This window comes from Pezoporus occidentalis, unplaced genomic scaffold (genome assembly GCF_034315485.1).
Source record: "Pezoporus occidentalis ecotype Australia unplaced genomic scaffold, CSIRO_AGI_Poc_V1 ctg106, whole genome shotgun sequence".
NCBI lineage: Eukaryota > Metazoa > Chordata > Aves > Psittaciformes > Psittacidae > Pezoporus > Pezoporus occidentalis.
The window spans coordinates 2,637,084-2,655,120 of NW_026912843.1; the positions used below are offsets into that span (position 1 = coordinate 2,637,084).

General features: G+C 43.9%; 1 protein-coding gene and 1 non-coding gene across 7 annotated transcripts in view; both read left to right on the forward strand.

Annotated features, from left to right (window-relative positions):
• FBLN2 (fibulin 2) overlaps positions 1-17,767 on the forward strand; it is a 120,043-nt gene extending 102,276 nt beyond the window's left edge. For 5 of the 6 annotated variants that reach the window (XM_062620948.1, XM_062620923.1, XM_062620932.1 and 2 more), the window contains 9 exons: positions 1,913-2,047; positions 4,494-4,631; positions 4,942-5,085; positions 8,640-8,768; positions 9,283-9,408; positions 10,012-10,128; positions 10,917-11,045; positions 15,510-15,633; positions 16,828-17,767. In XM_062620948.1, the coding sequence (XP_062476932.1) occupies positions 1,913-2,047; positions 4,494-4,631; positions 4,942-5,085; positions 8,640-8,768; positions 9,283-9,408; positions 10,012-10,128; positions 10,917-11,045; positions 15,510-15,633; positions 16,828-17,185 (1,400 nt within the window). In that variant the 3' untranslated portion in view covers positions 17,186-17,767. The remainder of the gene's footprint in view (positions 1-1,912; positions 2,048-4,493; positions 4,632-4,941; positions 5,086-8,639; positions 8,769-9,282; positions 9,409-10,011; positions 10,129-10,916; positions 11,046-15,509; positions 15,634-16,827) is intronic. The other variant, XM_062620966.1, reaches the window with a different exon arrangement.
• On the forward strand, positions 694-776 carry TRNAL-CAG (transfer RNA leucine (anticodon CAG)). The gene has a single exon. It is a non-coding gene; the product is annotated as a tRNA-Leu (tRNA).
• Positions 17,768-18,037: the final 270 nt, after the last annotated feature.

The window sequence follows — 18,037 nt, forward strand, 5'->3', positions numbered from 1 at the left end:
TCTCAAATTTACTTAAGAGCTAGGTCTGATCGGGTGAGAGAGGTCTACCACAGCAGCTCATGTGAGCTGGAGGGGGAGGTCGTTTGGTTTGGGGATTTTTCTTTGTTTTGGCTGTGTTTCCCCAGAGCCAAGACCACTTACAAGAATTTTATTCCTTACTCTTCATTCTAATCTGTAGCAAGTAGGGAACTGTGCAAGCCTTAGGAGGACACCACTATGTAAAAACACTGAGGTAGGCAAGTACCTGCCACTCAGTGGAAGTACTCCAGCATCGTGTGGGACAGGCAGAGAGATCTCCAGCATGGCAGTGACCTTGCTGTGGATTAATCAGCTGCCGTTGGATAGCAAGTACGCAGCATGTGAATAATAGTGGTGAGAAGAAAACAATGCACAAATAAATGAGAAATAAAATGGCACCAAGCTAACACACTGGTCTTGCCAAACTCAGTGCACGTCACCAGTTAGCTGACTTCAGCAGGAACTGAAATGTCTTGGTGCTCCTCCTAATATACTTGGTAGAAAAAAAGTTGACACGTTTTCTGAGACAAAAAGTTTTAAAAATGGCTTTTCCTGTTTTCACGCTTCATGAGGGGAAGTAATGTATCTGATGTTGTACTGCTCCGAGAATGAGGTTCTACAGCCAAGATGAGCACATCCAGGGGAGCACATCATCACCGCACCATTCCCGTGCAGGTCAGGATGGCCGAGCGGTCTAAGGCGCTGCGTTCAGGTCGCAGTCTCCCCTGGAGGCGTGGGTTCGAATCCCACTTCTGACATTTCTGTTTTCAGGGATGGAAACACAGCCTTGCCATCTGCCCCATGGACTGATCCAGACTGCCCTGGAACAGGGGCAAGCTCAGGGGCAAGATTACTTGCATTAGTATATATGAAAACAGCTTCATGCGCAGAGAAACCAGATGACTGGTAATGATTATGGTCACATTTGGCTTTTGTTAGTTCCAGAAGTACTTCTTAGCTGTATACAGAGATGTAAATATGTAAGATTTTGTGGAGAAGCACAGGACATTCTCTCTTCCCAGTCTCTACCCCTTTTTGTTGCTTTTAAGTACTTGCTATTTCTAGCTGTCATTATTAAAATAAGCAAAACCTGAATCTGAGGTTATTTCACCCAAACCTATCAAAATGTACCATTTTAGAGGTATTGTATTTCCTTCCCACATTGTCCTACATTCTGCAACCTTGTATTTAAGTAATTTTATTTTTTTTTTCTAAAAAAAAAGACTTTTTTTCCTTCTCCACCTGCTGAAATCAAATCTTTTTTAATATTGAAATACAAATTTACAAACTTGATTGAGCCTTTCAGGTTTTCTCTCTCCATGTTTCCTCGTTATATCCACTTCCATGGACATATTTCTCAGGCAATCAGTGCGTTACATGACTCCTTCGCCTTCAGCCAGGCAGGCAGTTTCAGTTCCTGTCTCCAGCAGCAGTTCCACACCAGCAGCTCCTGTCATGAAGCATGTGGCATGAAGCAGCAAGATTGTTACATACGCTGATCTGGGAAAACCTGGTCATGAGCAATGAGCATTAACCACTTTCTCATTCAGTTGTCCAGGAGGTTTCTCTCCAGTAAATCAGAAGCTGATTATCAATCCTCTGCCCATACCCTGCATTTAATCAGTTTTGTGCATCACTTGTCCTCAATGCCACTGCACATTTGGGTAGAGGGGAGGAGAAGGAGCTCTCCCTGTGATTTGTGTCTTAAGTTACTCTGTGTTAACAAAAGGTCCTGGGACAAAAGTCTTTCATCAGAATACTGGAGCACAAGCTGTATTGGCTATCTTTTGGAAAAAAACGATTTCACTTGAGCTTTTGACTCCTTCCAAAAGAGCAGGAAGAGGCAGATCCCTTGCCAATACATGGCACTGACTTGTTGAACTGTTCTTTGTAGACATCAACGAATGTGTGACAGACACACACACCTGCCAGCGGAGAGAGCACTGCCTCAACACAGTGGGATCATTCAAGTGTCTCCAGGAACTGAGCTGTCAGCCAGGTTATGAACTGAAGGATGGAGAATGTGTTGGTAAGACAAGTGTTCTTCAGCTGATGCAATAGCTGTTAGCAAAAGAGAAAGGGAAGAAATAGCAAAGCATTTTACTGCGGCTGGGCTGTGATACCAGGATTGTAGCTAAAAAAGGCTGATCAAATGTTTGGCTTCTGAAATGCATTTATTTGAAATAGTCCAGCAATACCTATAAATTATTTGGAAAATTGAAGAAACCTTTTGAATTAGGATTTACCCTGCTTTTAAGGTGTTAGAGATTTCACTGATGGAGGAATTCCTATTGCATTCCTCTGCCCAGCTCTTCTTTTCTCTGAAGGGGCTGATACTGTTTGCTGTTGAGCACTGAATCACAGCCTGAGTGGATCATGGGGTTGATTCAGTCTGGCCCTTCCTGTGTTTAGGAGGTCTGTCTTGCATTTATTTACATTTGGAATTCTCATGGGGTTAAGAAGTTATTCTTCATCTCCCCCTTCTTGGCCTGTTATAGAGGTCAACTGGAGCTGCTAACATCAGCACAGCAGAAGTTGCTCTGCAGCATGGGAGTGTGCAATAGACACATGTGCCCTGTCTTCTGGGGCAAAAGTCAGTGCTATTTACTCCTAAATTTTTTACACAAAGAGTTTCCTGACAGCTGGAGTAAGATGTGCAGGGGAAGAACTGAGCTCTTGACATATACCATAAGGTCATAAACAGAACTGCTCAGAAATCTCGCTTTGTATACAGCCATTATAAAGAAACCTTGGTTTAATTGAAGAGGTTATTTGTGACTGTCTTGTTCTGCTGTCTGATTCTACAGCATTTCTAACATTTATTGCTAATCTTTCTAGTCTTAAAGTTAGGTTATAAAAGGTTACAAAATTTTACAAATTGTTTTAAAGTACCCTTTAAATTAATGGCCTATAAGAAAGACTAAAGTTTCAGAACTGCTCTGTAAAATTGCCTACAGATATCTCCTGAATTTGCAGTTTATGAAATACTCAATTCCACATTTTTCTTTGTCTCTGTCTATAGATATGGTAAGAAAACAATTAATATATGACAGGCTGAGAGAGCTGGGCTGGTTCAGCCTGGAGAAGAGAAGGCTCCTCAAGGGGAGAACTTAGAGCAGCTCCAGTGCCTAAAGGGGCTGCAGGAAACCTGGAGAGGGGCTTTGGACAAGGGCCTGCAGGGACAGGCCAAGGGGAATGGCTTTAACCTGCCAGAGGGGAGACTGAGATGAGCTCTTAGGCAGAAGCTCTTCCCTGTGAGGGTGCTGAGGCGCTGGCACAGGGTGCCCAGAGAAGCTGTGGCTGCCCCATCCCTGGCAGTGTTCAAGGCCAGGTTGGACTGGGCTTTGAGCAACCTGGTCTGGTGGGCAGGTGTCCCCGCCCACGGCAGGGGTTGGAACTGGATGGGCTTTAAAGTCCCTTCTACACAAACTATTCTGTGGTTCTATGAACCTATGAATATTGTACCTTCTGCATGTTCCCTTGTGGCCCTAGCATTTAACTGAGGATTTAGAATAGAAAGAGAAGTACCAGCAGTTCTCTCCTTGTCCTCCTGGAGGAATGGGGATGCAGATGTAGTTTCCTCTGTCTTATCTTCTAGTAAAGATGTTCATCACAGGGAGTGTTCGTAGGAGCCAGCAGCATTTGAAAAAATTCACGGAACTGAATTTTGAATGAGTTTACAGCTGAAGTTTCTTCCTGGGTGAGGTTCCTTCCACTGGAAAGTGGCAGCAAACCAGCTGGTACTTGCAGTTACTCAACACAGATCAGTTGAGTGTAAACTGATAAGCTTGAAACTTTAAAGCTTTCAGTCTGCCCAGCAAGCGTTGGGCTGGTGAACATCTCTGAGAAATAATCTCATACATGTAATAAGAAATGAGAAATCTGTGTTGGCCTCTGGCTGCAGAGGAGGAACATTGGTTACTAATATCACTGTCTGTCATTCCCATTTTTTCAGTATAGTTTTCAGAGTTGGATAAGTGTTTGTTCTGTGTATGTAAGTACATGTATATATACACATGTACCTGTGTACACAGGAAACCCCAGCCTTGTTGAAATGAGGTGCCCTATTAATATCAAATTCAGTGGAGGTAGGTTTCTACCTGGAATTACTGAGGAGCAAGAGACCATTTTGCTTTTGAGTGTGGAACATATTTTGTGTACCTTATCTGTAGTTTTGATTTGGGTCTTTAGGATTTTAAAACTGCAGTTGTCTGAGTATTTGTGGTTTACAAGAGATGCTGTGACCAAGGCAGTAGGGATCTCAGTCAGATTTGCTGTAGACAAGTTCTGAAGCCTCTGCTAAAATGGATGGCCAAGAGCAAATGCACCTAAACCTTAGATTTCCCATAGGCAATGTTTGTTATCTGATTTCAGTAATGCTTCCTAACTTCCCTCCTGAGAATTTAGCTAGTCATGAAGACTACTGAAAATTACAGCTTCACTGGTCACAATTTGGTGTTTTGATCTGATAACAGATATTGATGAGTGCAAGAGGGGAACTCACAGTTGCAAGGTAAACTTCGTTTGTCAGAATACAGAAGGATCATTCTACTGTGAGTCAAAGCAACGCTGCATGGATGGATTTTTACAAGACCCTGAGGGAAACTGCGTGGGTAAGTCTTGACTGGGAATATGTTTGTCATATGTGCAGCAGCACTGGCCAACTCCTCTTCCTTTTAGCCTCTCTAAAAGGTACATATTGACCACATGTAGTTTTCATCAAATCCTGCTGTGAATTTAACTTAAACATCACAGTCCTTTCAAAGATATGCGTGCTTGCTTATTGAATTTGAAAGTCTTGCCACAGGAGACCTTCATCAGCACAATATATTGAAATGAAGGGAAAGAAGTAACAGCTGGAAGAAAACAGACCAGAAAGGTTAAGTAGCTTCTCTCACTATTCTAATTCATTTTCTTCACCAGATATTAATGAATGCACATCTCTCCCTGAGCCATGTAAACCAGGATTCAACTGCATCAATACCGTTGGGTCGTACACCTGCCAAAGGAACATGCTGACATGCAGCAGAGGCTACCACTCCAACGAGGAGGGAACGCGGTGCATCGGTAAGGTTAGACTCCAGGGTCTGTTCAGGTGCTTTCTCAGAGGAAGAAGAACATTTCAGTTCTAAAAAAGGGGGTTTGAGGTTGCTAACTGGGAAATGGGAATTTGCTGTATGCATTTGCTGTCCAATGAGTTCGGTGATATGCTTGCACTACAGGATGCTGCACTGATGTCTGGCTGCTGCATGGAGTTCCTCCTGGTACACCAGGTGACACTGGTTTTGACTGCATATGGGATTTACTGGCTGCTGTTCTGGAGTGAATGTGCTCTAGCTACTTTTCAAACTCATGCTGTCAGTCAAAACCACAATCCTTTGCTATTTTTACAGTATCTCACTGTGAGTGACAGGATCTGAAGCCATGGGATGCAGCAAAGACAGACACTGAGTTTATGGACTCATAAGAGTAGCACTAAGTGGATGTTCTTCGTAGCACTATGAATGGTGCTCCCCATTTACATCCAGTTGTGTGTCTATTTAGGATAACTTCTTACTTTTCTTTGTGAAAAAATGTTGAAATATTCATACAGGCTGGCATGCAGCTTGATTCTGATTTGTATTTGTTCCAATGTGTTTATGGAGTTACTGACACAGAATAGCAGATTTCGTCTCTTATTAACATTTGTTCTGTAAATGCACACTATGCACAGAGGAACTGAAAGCCTGCTGCTTGGCCAGGCAGGGTTGGCTGTGTGTTCTTTAATTCCCTATGTTCTGTGTTACACAGAGTAGGAAATCATAAAACAAGAGTGGGGAGAAAAAAATAAGACAAATCAGCATTTTGGTTAGTGATGAAATCCTGATGATTTCTGCTTATAGTACCTTTGAATGAAAGGAAGGGTGGAAAATAAAGAAGATTTGCTTTGTGCTGCTCCAGGTGGGTGGAAACTGTGTTAGAAGCTGTATGATCCTGTGATTCTGTGATTAGCAAGTTGAAATGAAAAATAGTGGTATAGATAGACCCCATTTCTGCATAAATTTCTGCATTCTCCTTTTTTGCTATTCATTATGCTCTGTCTCCCTTCATGATTTTACCCCCAGGACTACCCAGACGATGCTTGGCCACTGAGAAGGTGGGAAGATTTGGAAGTAGCACAAGATGGGGACAGTTTGTGTGTAACTGAGGAAGTGGAGAAAGCTTCCTAAAACAGCTCCAGGGGGCAGAGTAGGGCAGCCTGAAGTATTTCAATTGTCACAAAGGGAAGGCCCCGAAGGTCTTTCTTTGTTGCTGTGAAGACACAGCTCTTCAGCTGGTTTCCATCAGTCCTGTTGCAGAGAAGTCAGGGGGCTGGGTACGCTTGCACCACCTGAAGTGTGATGGCCCCGACATTGTTTTTAGGGTTTCCACCATGCCAGCATCTCCATGACTGCCATTTCTTTCACAGGTCAGCAGTTGTCACTGAGCAGCTCTGAAGTACTGGCTGCCTTGCTAATAGCCTTCACTTTCAAGTCCTGCCAGTGGCTAGTGCAAATCCTCTTCCTAAATTTCAAGTGGATGATTTAAAGAAAGAAGCCAGCTTCTTTCCCCAGTTGTTCCTAAAAGAGAGTATTTGTAATGTGTGACACAGGAGGAAATTGCCACCGTTCATGCAGCATTTATATCTTCATAGGCTGATGAGATAACACAATGCATTGTAATTACTGATGATGCTTTGTCTCCACTTTACATGACTGACAATGTTTTTAAGGAGCAGGTATAAGGAAGCTTCTCCAGTTTGATTTTGGGAAAACAAATGTTTAATGTAAACCGGTGATTTCTGTCTTTGCCATGTCACTGTGTCTCCACAGTCTGGATCTTCTGGTATTTTTTTGTATGGCTTTCTTTAAGTAGTCAGAGACATGCAGGAAAAGAAACCCCAAACGTATGGTCCTACTTCCCTTCTCTGTGGTAAAGACTAGTTTCTTTAAGGCATTACAATAGCTAATTAGATTCCTGATTCAAATTTATTCACAGTAGTAAATACATAATCTGCACGTTTCCCCAGCAGAACTCTACTTGTATGGTTATCTTCTCTGCTTAGAGGATTCACCTCTCTTTAAAATGTTGGTATTTTCTGGTTTAAGAAATGAGCCATTAGAAGCTACCTCATAATGTAACTGAAAAATACTGTAGCTATTGTGAAATACAGCATACTGGTGATGGTATAATGCCCTAGAACTAATTAAAGTCTGAATGCAATGGAATATATAACTCTGGACAAAGTAATAAAATGGTTACACACACAAATACATTACAGATAAAACTGCTACTTTACAAATGTATATCTGCATTTAAAACTTCCTTATTCTGATACTGCCTCTGGATTAAAAGAAAGTGAGACAGCATTTCAGCAGAAATCTGTGAGCCTGTCAGGAATTCCTTGCTTGGCAAGTGACATTCCCTGCCATCCCTGACCCCTCCCTGTGCCAACAGGAGTTTTTTAGGTGGGAGTCTGTGCTGAGTATTGAGCAGTATTTGTCAGCACCTCTCACCAGGGTTGATACAATCCCCACTTTTCCACATCCAGGTTTTTGTGGCAGGTAACTTGCTCTCACTTCCCTATGATTTTCTCCACAAGTGACTGTTTTCCCGAGCGCTCTCCAAGGCTGCTGTTTGTTGGAGAACTGCCCAGAAAACCTTTGAAGTTAAATAGTGCTCCAGTTGATCACTTCAAAGAGAGCAGTAGGGAGAACCTCCAGCCTTAGACTATCATCCTAACTAGTGTTACATGAACAGCAATTTGGGTTGTAAAAGTAGTTGAAGGTGTCAGTAACAGGAAGGAAGCAGAACTCGATGGCTTAGGAAACAGCAGAACTCAGAATGCTTCAAGAAATACAAGTTTCTGAGGGCTAATCAGAATTTCTGATGCTTCTTGTCACAGATGGTAACAGGGATTTGTTAGATACTGATGAGCTATTTAGTCATGTTGCAAGTCTTGTAAATCAGTGTGTATTGAAAACTCTCATCCTCATTTGAGCATTATTAAAATGAGATTGGGAGTGATGCATGTGAGTGGAGAAGCAGCTAATTTGTTGGTGTTGGGTTTGGATGAAAGGCCATGAAGAATATTAAAATGTGAGTTGATTGAGAAAAGAAGAAAGATCAACATTGAGAAAGAGTAAAGTATAGACAGCAGAAGCAAGACTGAAAGGGCAACTGGAGATGAAAATAGCAATTGCTTTAATTGAAGGGATGAGCAGAATTTCTGGCTAGTTCTCGGTTTGCTTTAAATGCCTTGCCGTGACTCACAGAATGGCAGAACGTCAGAATAGGGTGTTTAAATGTCATGGTTTGAGGTTTGATCAGAATCAAAATGTGTGTAGGTTGAAATGCAGAATACACTGGGAAAGGTCCGTTGCAGTTGCCATTTTCACTTTTAAGATAATGCATTCCTTTTCAAAAGTTTACTTAGGATATGTAAAGCTGACCAGAGGAGCACAGTGGGAAAGGCTGATTCTCTTTGTTCTGTGCAGGGAACAACCCTAGCAGTTTCTATTCCTGTTACTTTGTGTTTTCTCTTCATAAACATTGATTTTTAGCAAACCGTATTTAACTGATCACTTTCTCTGGTTCTGCAGATGTGGATGAATGTCAAACTGGTGTGCATCGTTGTGGCGAAGGGCAGATTTGTCATAACCTTCCTGGGTCTTACCGCTGTGACTGCAAGATGGGGTATCAGTACGATGCCTTCAGCAGGAGCTGTATTGGTATGTAAGGCACAGGATGAGATGAAAAGACTGATTGACTGAGCCTTGGACCTCAAGGCAGTGCTTAGCACCACTGTAGTGTGCAGTTATGAGTTCTGCAATGCAGAGCCTCAGTAGATAGCAGAGTCACCTCCAAAGCAGCCATCGCCGAGTGTGACCAGCCATTTAGAGCTCTGCTATTCTGTGTTGTGATTGTGGCCCAGGTGCCCTTGGTTTGGTTAGTTGCAGGTTATCAATTAAAGTAATCTGCAAGGTACTTCCATATGGGTTATGCTTCTGCTGCTGTAGGTATTTATCTTTCTGAAGATGCCACAGCTTTCTTCATAAGATACGGCATCTTGTGATTTATCACTGCTGTGCACCAATTAGAGCACAAAGTCAGAGAGCATAAAACCTGAGGTTGCAGCATTTCATGCTCTGCAGATCAATCTCTTGACACTTTTTAAAATAACCTGCGTTTTGTTTGATGCTTTTGCTTCTAAGCTGAGTGTGTGTTTGCTTGGTGTGCTGGCAGATATAAATGAGTGCTGGAACTACCCTGGACGCCTGTGTCAGCACACGTGTGAGAACACCCCTGGGTCCTACCACTGCACTTGTTCTTCTGGTTTCCGCCTGTCCTATGATGAGAAGCACTGTGAAGGTACCAGACATTTTTCCCACTCAGAAGAAATTGCAGTCTGATTTAAGGAACTTTAGAGAAGGAGTGAGGTTCAGTATAAATACAGTAAACTCATGATGTCCTCAAATTTGCAAATATTCAGTATTCACACTGTCAGATGAGAGCCAACAAGTTTCTTCCCTTTCTTCTTTTCCCTCTCATACTTTTTCTTTTGTTAACAGAGGAGAACAGAACAAAGTAAGGACAGGAGACTGTTCATGCCAGTTTTAGTAAGGGTGAAACATGGTAGTGATAAAACCTGAAAAAATTGATTTTGAATTGAAAGTTACCCATGATTTTTTAAGGCAATGATTACATAATTTTAATCAACTGTAACATAAGGTCAGAAACATACGTTTGCATGTATATGTGTTTTCATTGGCATATATGAACATAAAATTCAGGTGGAACAGACATCCTCATGCTTCTTGGCATTCTGCCTAAAGCAGAAACATCTTCTTGGTACAAATTAGTCCCTCGTTATTCACTCTGACCAGAAGGACCTGGTAACTGCTCTCAGAGTAAAAATAGTGGAAGATACCTGACCTACCGTGGCAACGTGTGTGTGTTTGTTTTTGGATACAGATGTGAATGAATGTGATACTAGTCCTTGCAGCCAGGAGTGTGCCAATGTTTATGGTTCCTATCAGTGTTACTGCAGGCAAGGTTTCCAGCTAGCAGAAGATGGGCATTCTTGCAAAGGTAAGGCTGCTGCTTTGGCAGATCAAGTTAAATGTGTATACTCTTCAACAGGCAGGGCTGTCTGACTCTCCACAGCACCTAATGCTGCAGGTGATGCCTAAGGATGATTGTGAGTTACACCCTGCCACAGACACTGCAAATTGGGAAATGTAATTCATTTTCATACCTTTCAGCTGGGGCTGGAATACCCTTGTGCGACCATAGAACTGGTGGGGTTGTTGTCTCATGGGGCTAGAGCTTCTGAAATAAATAAATAGAAGTGAAGATAGGTTTACCTATGTAGCATCAGTTAAAGCCTCCACCGAGCCATGGGTGAGTGAAGGGTTGTTGTTACTTCTGCTCATGGTGGCTGAATGAGGAGTAGAATCATCAGAATGGAGAAAGGAAGGGTTTTACCTGTTTACTTGGAGTTACCAATAGTGACATTGGAGAGTCTCTAAGAAATTATGAAGAAACCCATGTTCTTCCTAGCACAAGGAAGCCCCCAAACTAATCTTAGAAGAATTACAGAGCTACCAGAGAGAGCCTTTCACTCATATGTGCTCTAGACTTTTTCTTTTCCATGGATCCATACTACTTGCAACCAGTATTTTGGGGAGCAGCCTCATGTTCAGCATTTCAGAATGCACCATCAGTGGTCCTAGAGCAATGTCAAACTTTCATGGTTGCATTCTTGTTTAAGAATGTATTATAAATGCATCAGATAAGAATTTCCTTGTGTTCTGCAGCCTCCCTTTCCAGATTCCTGTTTTTTTATTTACATGTGTTTGTAACTGTTTTTTCCCCAGATATTGACGAGTGCACACAGAGTGCAGGCATTCTTTGTACTTTCCGCTGCGTGAATGTTCCTGGTAGTTATCAGTGTGCTTGTCCTGAGCAGGGATACACCATGGCAGCCAATGGAAGAACCTGTCGAGGTAATGAGGAGTTTAGGAACTGAAGCCATTATGTCATGAAACTTTAATGCTTGGAATGACCTAAGCTATTATGGTGATTCAGTCAAGTCTCCATGTTTTATATCAGTCACTGCTAAAAAGCCAGTATTTGACAAAGTTGCCAAATATTGTTATCTGCTGTGTCAGCTTTTTGCTGTGGCAACCCAGCTGCCAATGGGAGCTAATTGCTTAAATTAATTCCTGAGGGACCCCACTTCATCATTCAGACTGGTGCACTTGATTACTTGCATGAGCTGTATGTGCACCTTGGCACAGCAGTAAGTGATCTGGTGTCTTAGAGGTGCCAAACATAGAAATCTGTGGCTTTGTTACGGGTTGCAGTTTCCTGTCCTGGAAAACTGGGAGAGTGAAAGTAGGAGCTGTAATGAGGACCTGGGCGTCCAGAAGCCTGCCACCTAAGCTTAATTAGACTGGTGTTATTAAATGTTAGTGTAAATGGCATGTCCTCCACACATACACCATTTTTTCCAGAGCTGTAGAAATGTGTTCTGGGTGTCTGATGATTTTCATTTGGTGCACAGCTGTCTGGTTTTGAAGTAAAAATCCCTCATTTCCAAAGGATGCCCTGACTGTGGAATGACTGAAGATCTGGTTACCTTTTCGTACTCTACATGCATTCCTGCAGTCTGTTACACTAACTACCAGGCATTTCCTGCTCTTAGGTTTTGAGGAACCTGTCACATAACTTTTGGTTATGTCTCTCCTAGGCTTAAATTCTCTTCTTAGTGGTGAGGGCAGTAAATTTACACTGTGTAAATCATGAACAGCATGAACGTGCTTGGTCCTGACTTTGGAGCAGAGGAGCAGACTAAACAACAAAATCTTTTCAGTTTTTAAGTATGGACGTGGTCACATCCACGTGCAGTTAAATTCTCATGTAAAAGTCACCTTTAGAAACTGCAGCTGTTCCTCTCCTCAGGCTTTGTTTGTTTGGTTTCTTTCCTTTGCTAACTCAAGTGCTGCTGGCATGTTCCCTGCCACCTCTGCCAGACCTGGGGCTGGAGCTGAGGACCAGTTCCAGAGTTAACAGTGTGAGTCACTTCATTCATTGGCCAGCACAGCCCTTCCAAGCTGGAGGCACCCAGCGTGCTCCAGTCACTGGAGGTGCAGGAAGAGGGTTTGCCACACGGACCAACACATGGGGTCAAATCCTCCCTGCTCACTCCTCCTGTGTGGAGAGAGTTCCTATTGTACAGATCAGCCAAACAGCAGTGTTTGGAGAAGCTTTTCGAGGTGCCTATGCCACTTGGTACATGTGCCCTCCTTAGAGGGTGAAGGTGGTCGACCTGCAGAACAGTGTGAGTGTTGCACCTCTGCATGTGGCATTTAGTCAAGCCTTTGAAGTAACGCCAGGTACATGCCCTTTTCCTGAGCTCTGCAAGTCCATAGTTGCAGGTCTGGGCAGGCTTACATGCTGACCCTGCAACCATGGTCAGAGAAAGTCTGAACCAGTGTCAGCTGTACTAAACTCAAGAAGATGATACTGGTTTCCACCACCTAAGATTGCTCATCGGTTGCACATCATCTGACCAGCTCTTATGAGTTACTGGTGGTATATTCTTTGTACCTTTCATTCCAAACAGACGAGATGTAGCTCATGTAATAACATCTCAACATATGGACCTTTGTGGAGAAACTGCCTGTGGTATTTTTCAGCACAGCCAAGCTGGTGAAGGGAGGGTCTCACGGCAGTGATTGCAATGTGGAAGAAATTTTCTTTTCACCTAGAGGCATGTCTGAGGATCAGCCAGGGATTTCGTTTGCTTTGATTTCCTCCTTCCTATTGTATGCTTTTCTTTGCAAGACTTTTAAACCAGTCAGTTCAGTGCATGAGATCAGTTCTCGTCCCAGGGGAATGGAGGGTGTGGGAGGTTATAGTTTTTCTCTGAAGAATCTCTCTCCTCTGTGACAGTTGGCAGAACTGCAGAGCCCTGCACAGTCCACATGGTTTGTCTGTTAGCATTTAGTTCATTTTAAAGCCTCCGTGCGTTGTCTAGACATTTGGGAGTACACAATGTGACTGTGAGGTCTTTGCCAGTATTTTGTGCTCAGGCTGGATCCTTGTTATTGCATCTGGTTTTCAACATTTTAAGGTCCATGGCTTGGGCCTTATTTAGGTAACCATGTTTATGCTCTAGGCCATAAAGTGTCTTTGAGCTTTAAATGTTCTTTTTTTGTCTTCTGCAGCATTACTTCTCATTACAGGGAGATATTTATATTTAACTGTGCTGGTTTTGGCTGGAGCACAGTTAATTTTCTTCATAGTAGCTGGTACGGGGCTGTGTTTTGGCTTTGTGCTGGAAGCAGTGTTGATCACACTGCTATTGCTGAGCAGTGCTTACACACAGCCAAGGGCTTTTCTGCTCCTCACACACCCCACCAGCAAGGGCTGGGGGTCCACAAGGAGCTGTGGGGGACCCGGCCAGGATAGCTGACCCCAACTGACCCAAGGGATGCTTTAGACCATATGTCATCATGCTCAGTAGATAAAGTGGGGGGAAGAAATAGGAATGGGGAACATGTGGAGCGATGGCATTTGTTTCCCAAGTTACTATTAGGTGTGATGGAGCCCTGCTGTCCTGGGCATTACTAAGCACCTGCCTGCCCGTGGGAAGCAGAGAATGAATGCTTTGGTTTGCTTTAGTTGCATGTGCAGCTTTTGCTTTACTTATTGAACTGCCTTTAACTCGGCTTGCCCATTTTCTCACCTTTACCCTCCAGTTCTCTCCCTCATCCCACTGGGGGCAGTGAGGGAGCAGCTGTGTGGGAGTCACTTGCCAGCTGGGATTAAACCATGGCATTAATTTACATGTTCAGAAAGGTGTGCACTGCTCCTAAAGCGTTGTTCACATTCTGTCACATTCAGAAAGTGTTCACATTGATCTGTTGGAGCTTGTACCTCCTGGACACTGCAGCTGGTCTGCAGTGGTTACTTTGCTTTGTACTTGCCCCATGCTTTAATCCAGAGCAACCTTCTTCACAGATAAATTCTCCTGACATAGCCCAGCTTTCTCAGTTCTCAACAACTCAGTGAGAAGGTCCTATTGGCTTTTAGCATGGGTTGGCTATATTCTGATGCAACCTGACGGATGGGATCTGTTTATTCCTGAGGGATAGCTTTTGTCGCAATATGGAGTATGACATGGGAATGTGACATGGGAATAGCTAATGTGTAGGCAGACAGAGAATATGCCTCCATCCATTGCATGTGGTTGCTCTGAGGAGGGGAAGGCCCCTCTGCAAGCTTTGTTTGCTTGGGCTATGTGGACATTTTACAGCCTCATCCATGAAGAGGGAGCACGGACCAGTGTCTGTGCCCATGCTCTGATGCTTGAAACCAGGTAGATGCTTCCTCCAGCCAATGAGCCTGTCACACATGCACAGTAGTGGACATCCACCAGGCTTGTTTAGGAACTCCTTGCATGACATAGGCTGGCTCTGAGCAAGAACCTGTGGTTCAGCGAGTACCAGTGAGCTGTGAAACTGTCAGGATTGGCCCATCACCTTCAGGAAACTGAAAACTAGTGTCAAGCAAAGCAGCAGTGAATGCATACACAGCAGCTGTGGGCATGGACAGGTTGGCTGCTCTGAGAAGTTCAGGGTTCCAGTGCCTTGGACTGCTAGCTAGTTACTTCGTTGTGTTTCCTTTCAGCCTGGTTTATAATGTGACTTACAAAACATCAGGAGCAAGGGAGAATACAGCAGGGTCAGTTCTGTCTAGATGTACACATTTGGTTTGAGCCAAACATGGTTGTGTTTGGCTTTTATTGCAGTGTGGAGTGGCAAGACAGAAGGATCCTGGGTTTTGAGGACTTTTTCTCCTTCTCATGTTGTTTCTCCACTGAAGGTTAAACCCTGTATTGCATCACATGTGTTTGGAATGAGAACAGCCAGGTCCACAGGAGTGTGCCAGTGTGCAAAGCACAGGCACAGAGACAAACTTAGCCTGTGGTAGGGGGCCAGCCCTGGCCATGCTGGCTGCCAAGCTGGGCAGAGACTATCATACAGTAGGGGAAGGCTCACAGGCTGCTGGTAGGGTGGGCTCCCTTGGCCGCTGCACACACTGAGCAGTGCTGGCAGCTCTCATTGGTCATGGCAAGGAAGGATTGTTTTTTCACTGAGGACGTATGGATTTTAGCAGGTCGGAAGCAGTGTGATGGACCTGTCACCCAGAGTGCTTGTGCACCAAGGTGACCCTGGCACACCCCACTGGCTGTGCATCACACCCCCGAGGTCTCCTCTATGCTCAGTCCTGCCTGAAGAGGTAACACAGCAACTGAGTGGTGAGGACAAGAGCCCTCAGCCTGCAGAGCCCCTGGCTCCTCTTGCTTCCTGTGCACAGTCTCCCATGAGCATATTGCATCCCCTAAACTGTGATCACTTGTGAACTTACCCTGTCTTTATCCTTGTGTTTCTTCTCGTTAGATGTCGATGAATGTGCAATAGGAACCCACAACTGCTCAGCTGCAGAGACTTGCTATAACATCCAGGGTAGCTTCCGCTGCCTGTCCTTCGAGTGCCCTTCCAACTACAGAAAAGTGTCTGACATGTGAGTATTGCAAGAACAGAGTAAGCAGCCCAGGCCAGAGCCTGAGGTGTTACCTAGTGCTTTAGTTTGTATGAGGCGGATGTAAGTGCTCAGAGCTCTAAGGAGATGCTTTGGTACCTGGAACACATCGACTTTCCCAGTATAGAATTTTTGGCTGGTTTATTCCAAGCCCTCAAGCCCCCATTTGCCCTCCAACTGCTGCTCTAACAGCAGTCACCAGAGCCTGCAGCTCTACTTGCTGCAGCTCTAGAAGAGCTCTATTTATAATTTAGTTTCAAACAATGAGATCCTCTATGCTGCTTCCAGCAGCAGTGGCTGCAACAGTCACCACTTACAGTGGGTCTGGGGCTCCCTGTTTCATATTCTGATTGCAGTTCCTCAGAGAGGGTTGAAACGTTGAAGGGGAGCAGGAGCAGGAGCTGGCCAGGCTGCAGGGTTCTGAGAATGGCACATCCCACAGCTCACAGCTACTCAGCAGCTGAGGCTTGGGAGCCCCATTTCCTGCCTTAGTGGCTGCCAGTGCTTTAGGAATCCACATTTAGTTGCTTATGACTTAAAACATACTTTCCTGCCTTAAAGAATGGAACAGCAAGTTGAGGAGCTTGTTTCCCATTCCCATGTTTTAGCTATCCTTTTAAGGGTGTTTTTGGCTATATTTCTTGGGGCACTCTCCTGGGCTTGTGCTGTTGGTGGTGAATCACAGACTCCTATTCCAAGCTCTATGCGGTGTGACTGGATCTTTCTCCTCTGTGAGGGTGCTGAGGCGCTGGCGCAGGGTGCCCAGAGAAGCTGTGGCTGCCCCATCCCTGGCAGTGTTCAAGGCCAGGTTGGACACAGGGGCTTGGAGCAAGCTGCTCTAGTGGAAGGGGTCCCTGCCTGTGGCAGGGGTTGGAGCTGGAGGAGCTTTAAGGTTCCTTCAACATAAACCAGTCTGATTCTGTGATTCTTTCCTCATTGTGGAACTTTCCAAAACAGCTGCACATGTCCATGATCTTTTCCTTTTGATACTGTACTTTGACAATGTTACATCATTTACAAATGCTTTATGGGCATTGTAAAAGCAGAACAAGCAGTTGCTAATTGCACACTGAAGTTTGGGACTCCTCTGTCTAATATTTTGCTGTAGTCTTAAATACATAGACCCTTTCCTGCTTTTACATGTGCACTGACTGTGCTTCATTTCTCATCTCTTAGGAGGTGTGAACGAATCAGTTGTTTTAACTATCTGGACTGCCAGAACACCCCAGTGCGCATCACCTACTACCAGCTGAACTTCCAAACCAACATCGTGGTCCCAGCTCACATTTTCCGTATTGGACCATCGCCTGCCTATGCTGGAGACAACATAATCCTTACTATTATCAAGGGAAATGAAGAAAACTACTTCAGCACTCGAAGGCTGAACTCGTACACGGGCATTGTCTATCTTCAGCGACAAGTGAAGGAGCCTAAAGACTTTTTGCTGGATGTGGAAATGAAACTGTGGCGTCAGGGAACATACACCACTTTTCTTGCCAAAATTTACATTTTCATCACAGCTCATGCGTACTGAAGCATGTATTGACATTGGATTTTATTGGTGCTATGCTCTTTAGCTCTTCTACCAAAGCTTAATCCTGTTGAACTGGCATTTCATGTATTTAGCCTTTATATTATTTTTCTATCATTGCTTTAAACTTTTTTATTGGTTGTGTAAATTAAGTTAATTTTTATCTTTTGTGTTTTGTTTTCTTAAGCAATTCTTTACATCATCGTTTGACAAGGAACGAAGGAAGGGTTACAGAGGCAGCACGTACATTGTGTTCAATGCTGGAACCTTTTCTTAGCAATGACTTTTAGGTTTAGTCACATCTGCAGGGTATTGCACTAGAGAGGAAAGATGTTCACTTGGGAGTATTGGGTTTTGCCACTAAGGAAAAAAACCTTGAGCAATTTCTCTTTATGACACCAGCTTATATCTTGGCCTAGCCACGGGATTCACTGAGGTTTCTCTGTGTTGGGATGCTGTTGGCAGCCATACGTGTACACTGATAGTTGGCTCATCTCATGTTACCAGTCTATTTTCCTCCTTCCAACTTTCATACTATGTTGCCTAAAGTATATATAAATAAAAGAAACCTCCACCAGAGAAAAAGCCTATGAATGAGACTTGCTTTGGTGGGACTGCTTATATGCTAAATGGTTGCAAGACCAAGGCCTTAAAAGAATGTCTGCTTTAGGGTGGAAGCTCACATTGCCACTTCTAGTAGTTGCCTTTATAGGGACTGTCATTCTCCTGTTCTGTAAGTGCTTTACCATTCTCAAAGGGAAGTCCAAGAGGAAACATGGAAATAATGAAAAAATCCATTACTGCTCCTTATTTTAAAGATTGGGTGTGCCACTAAGGACTCACTTGTGAGTCCAT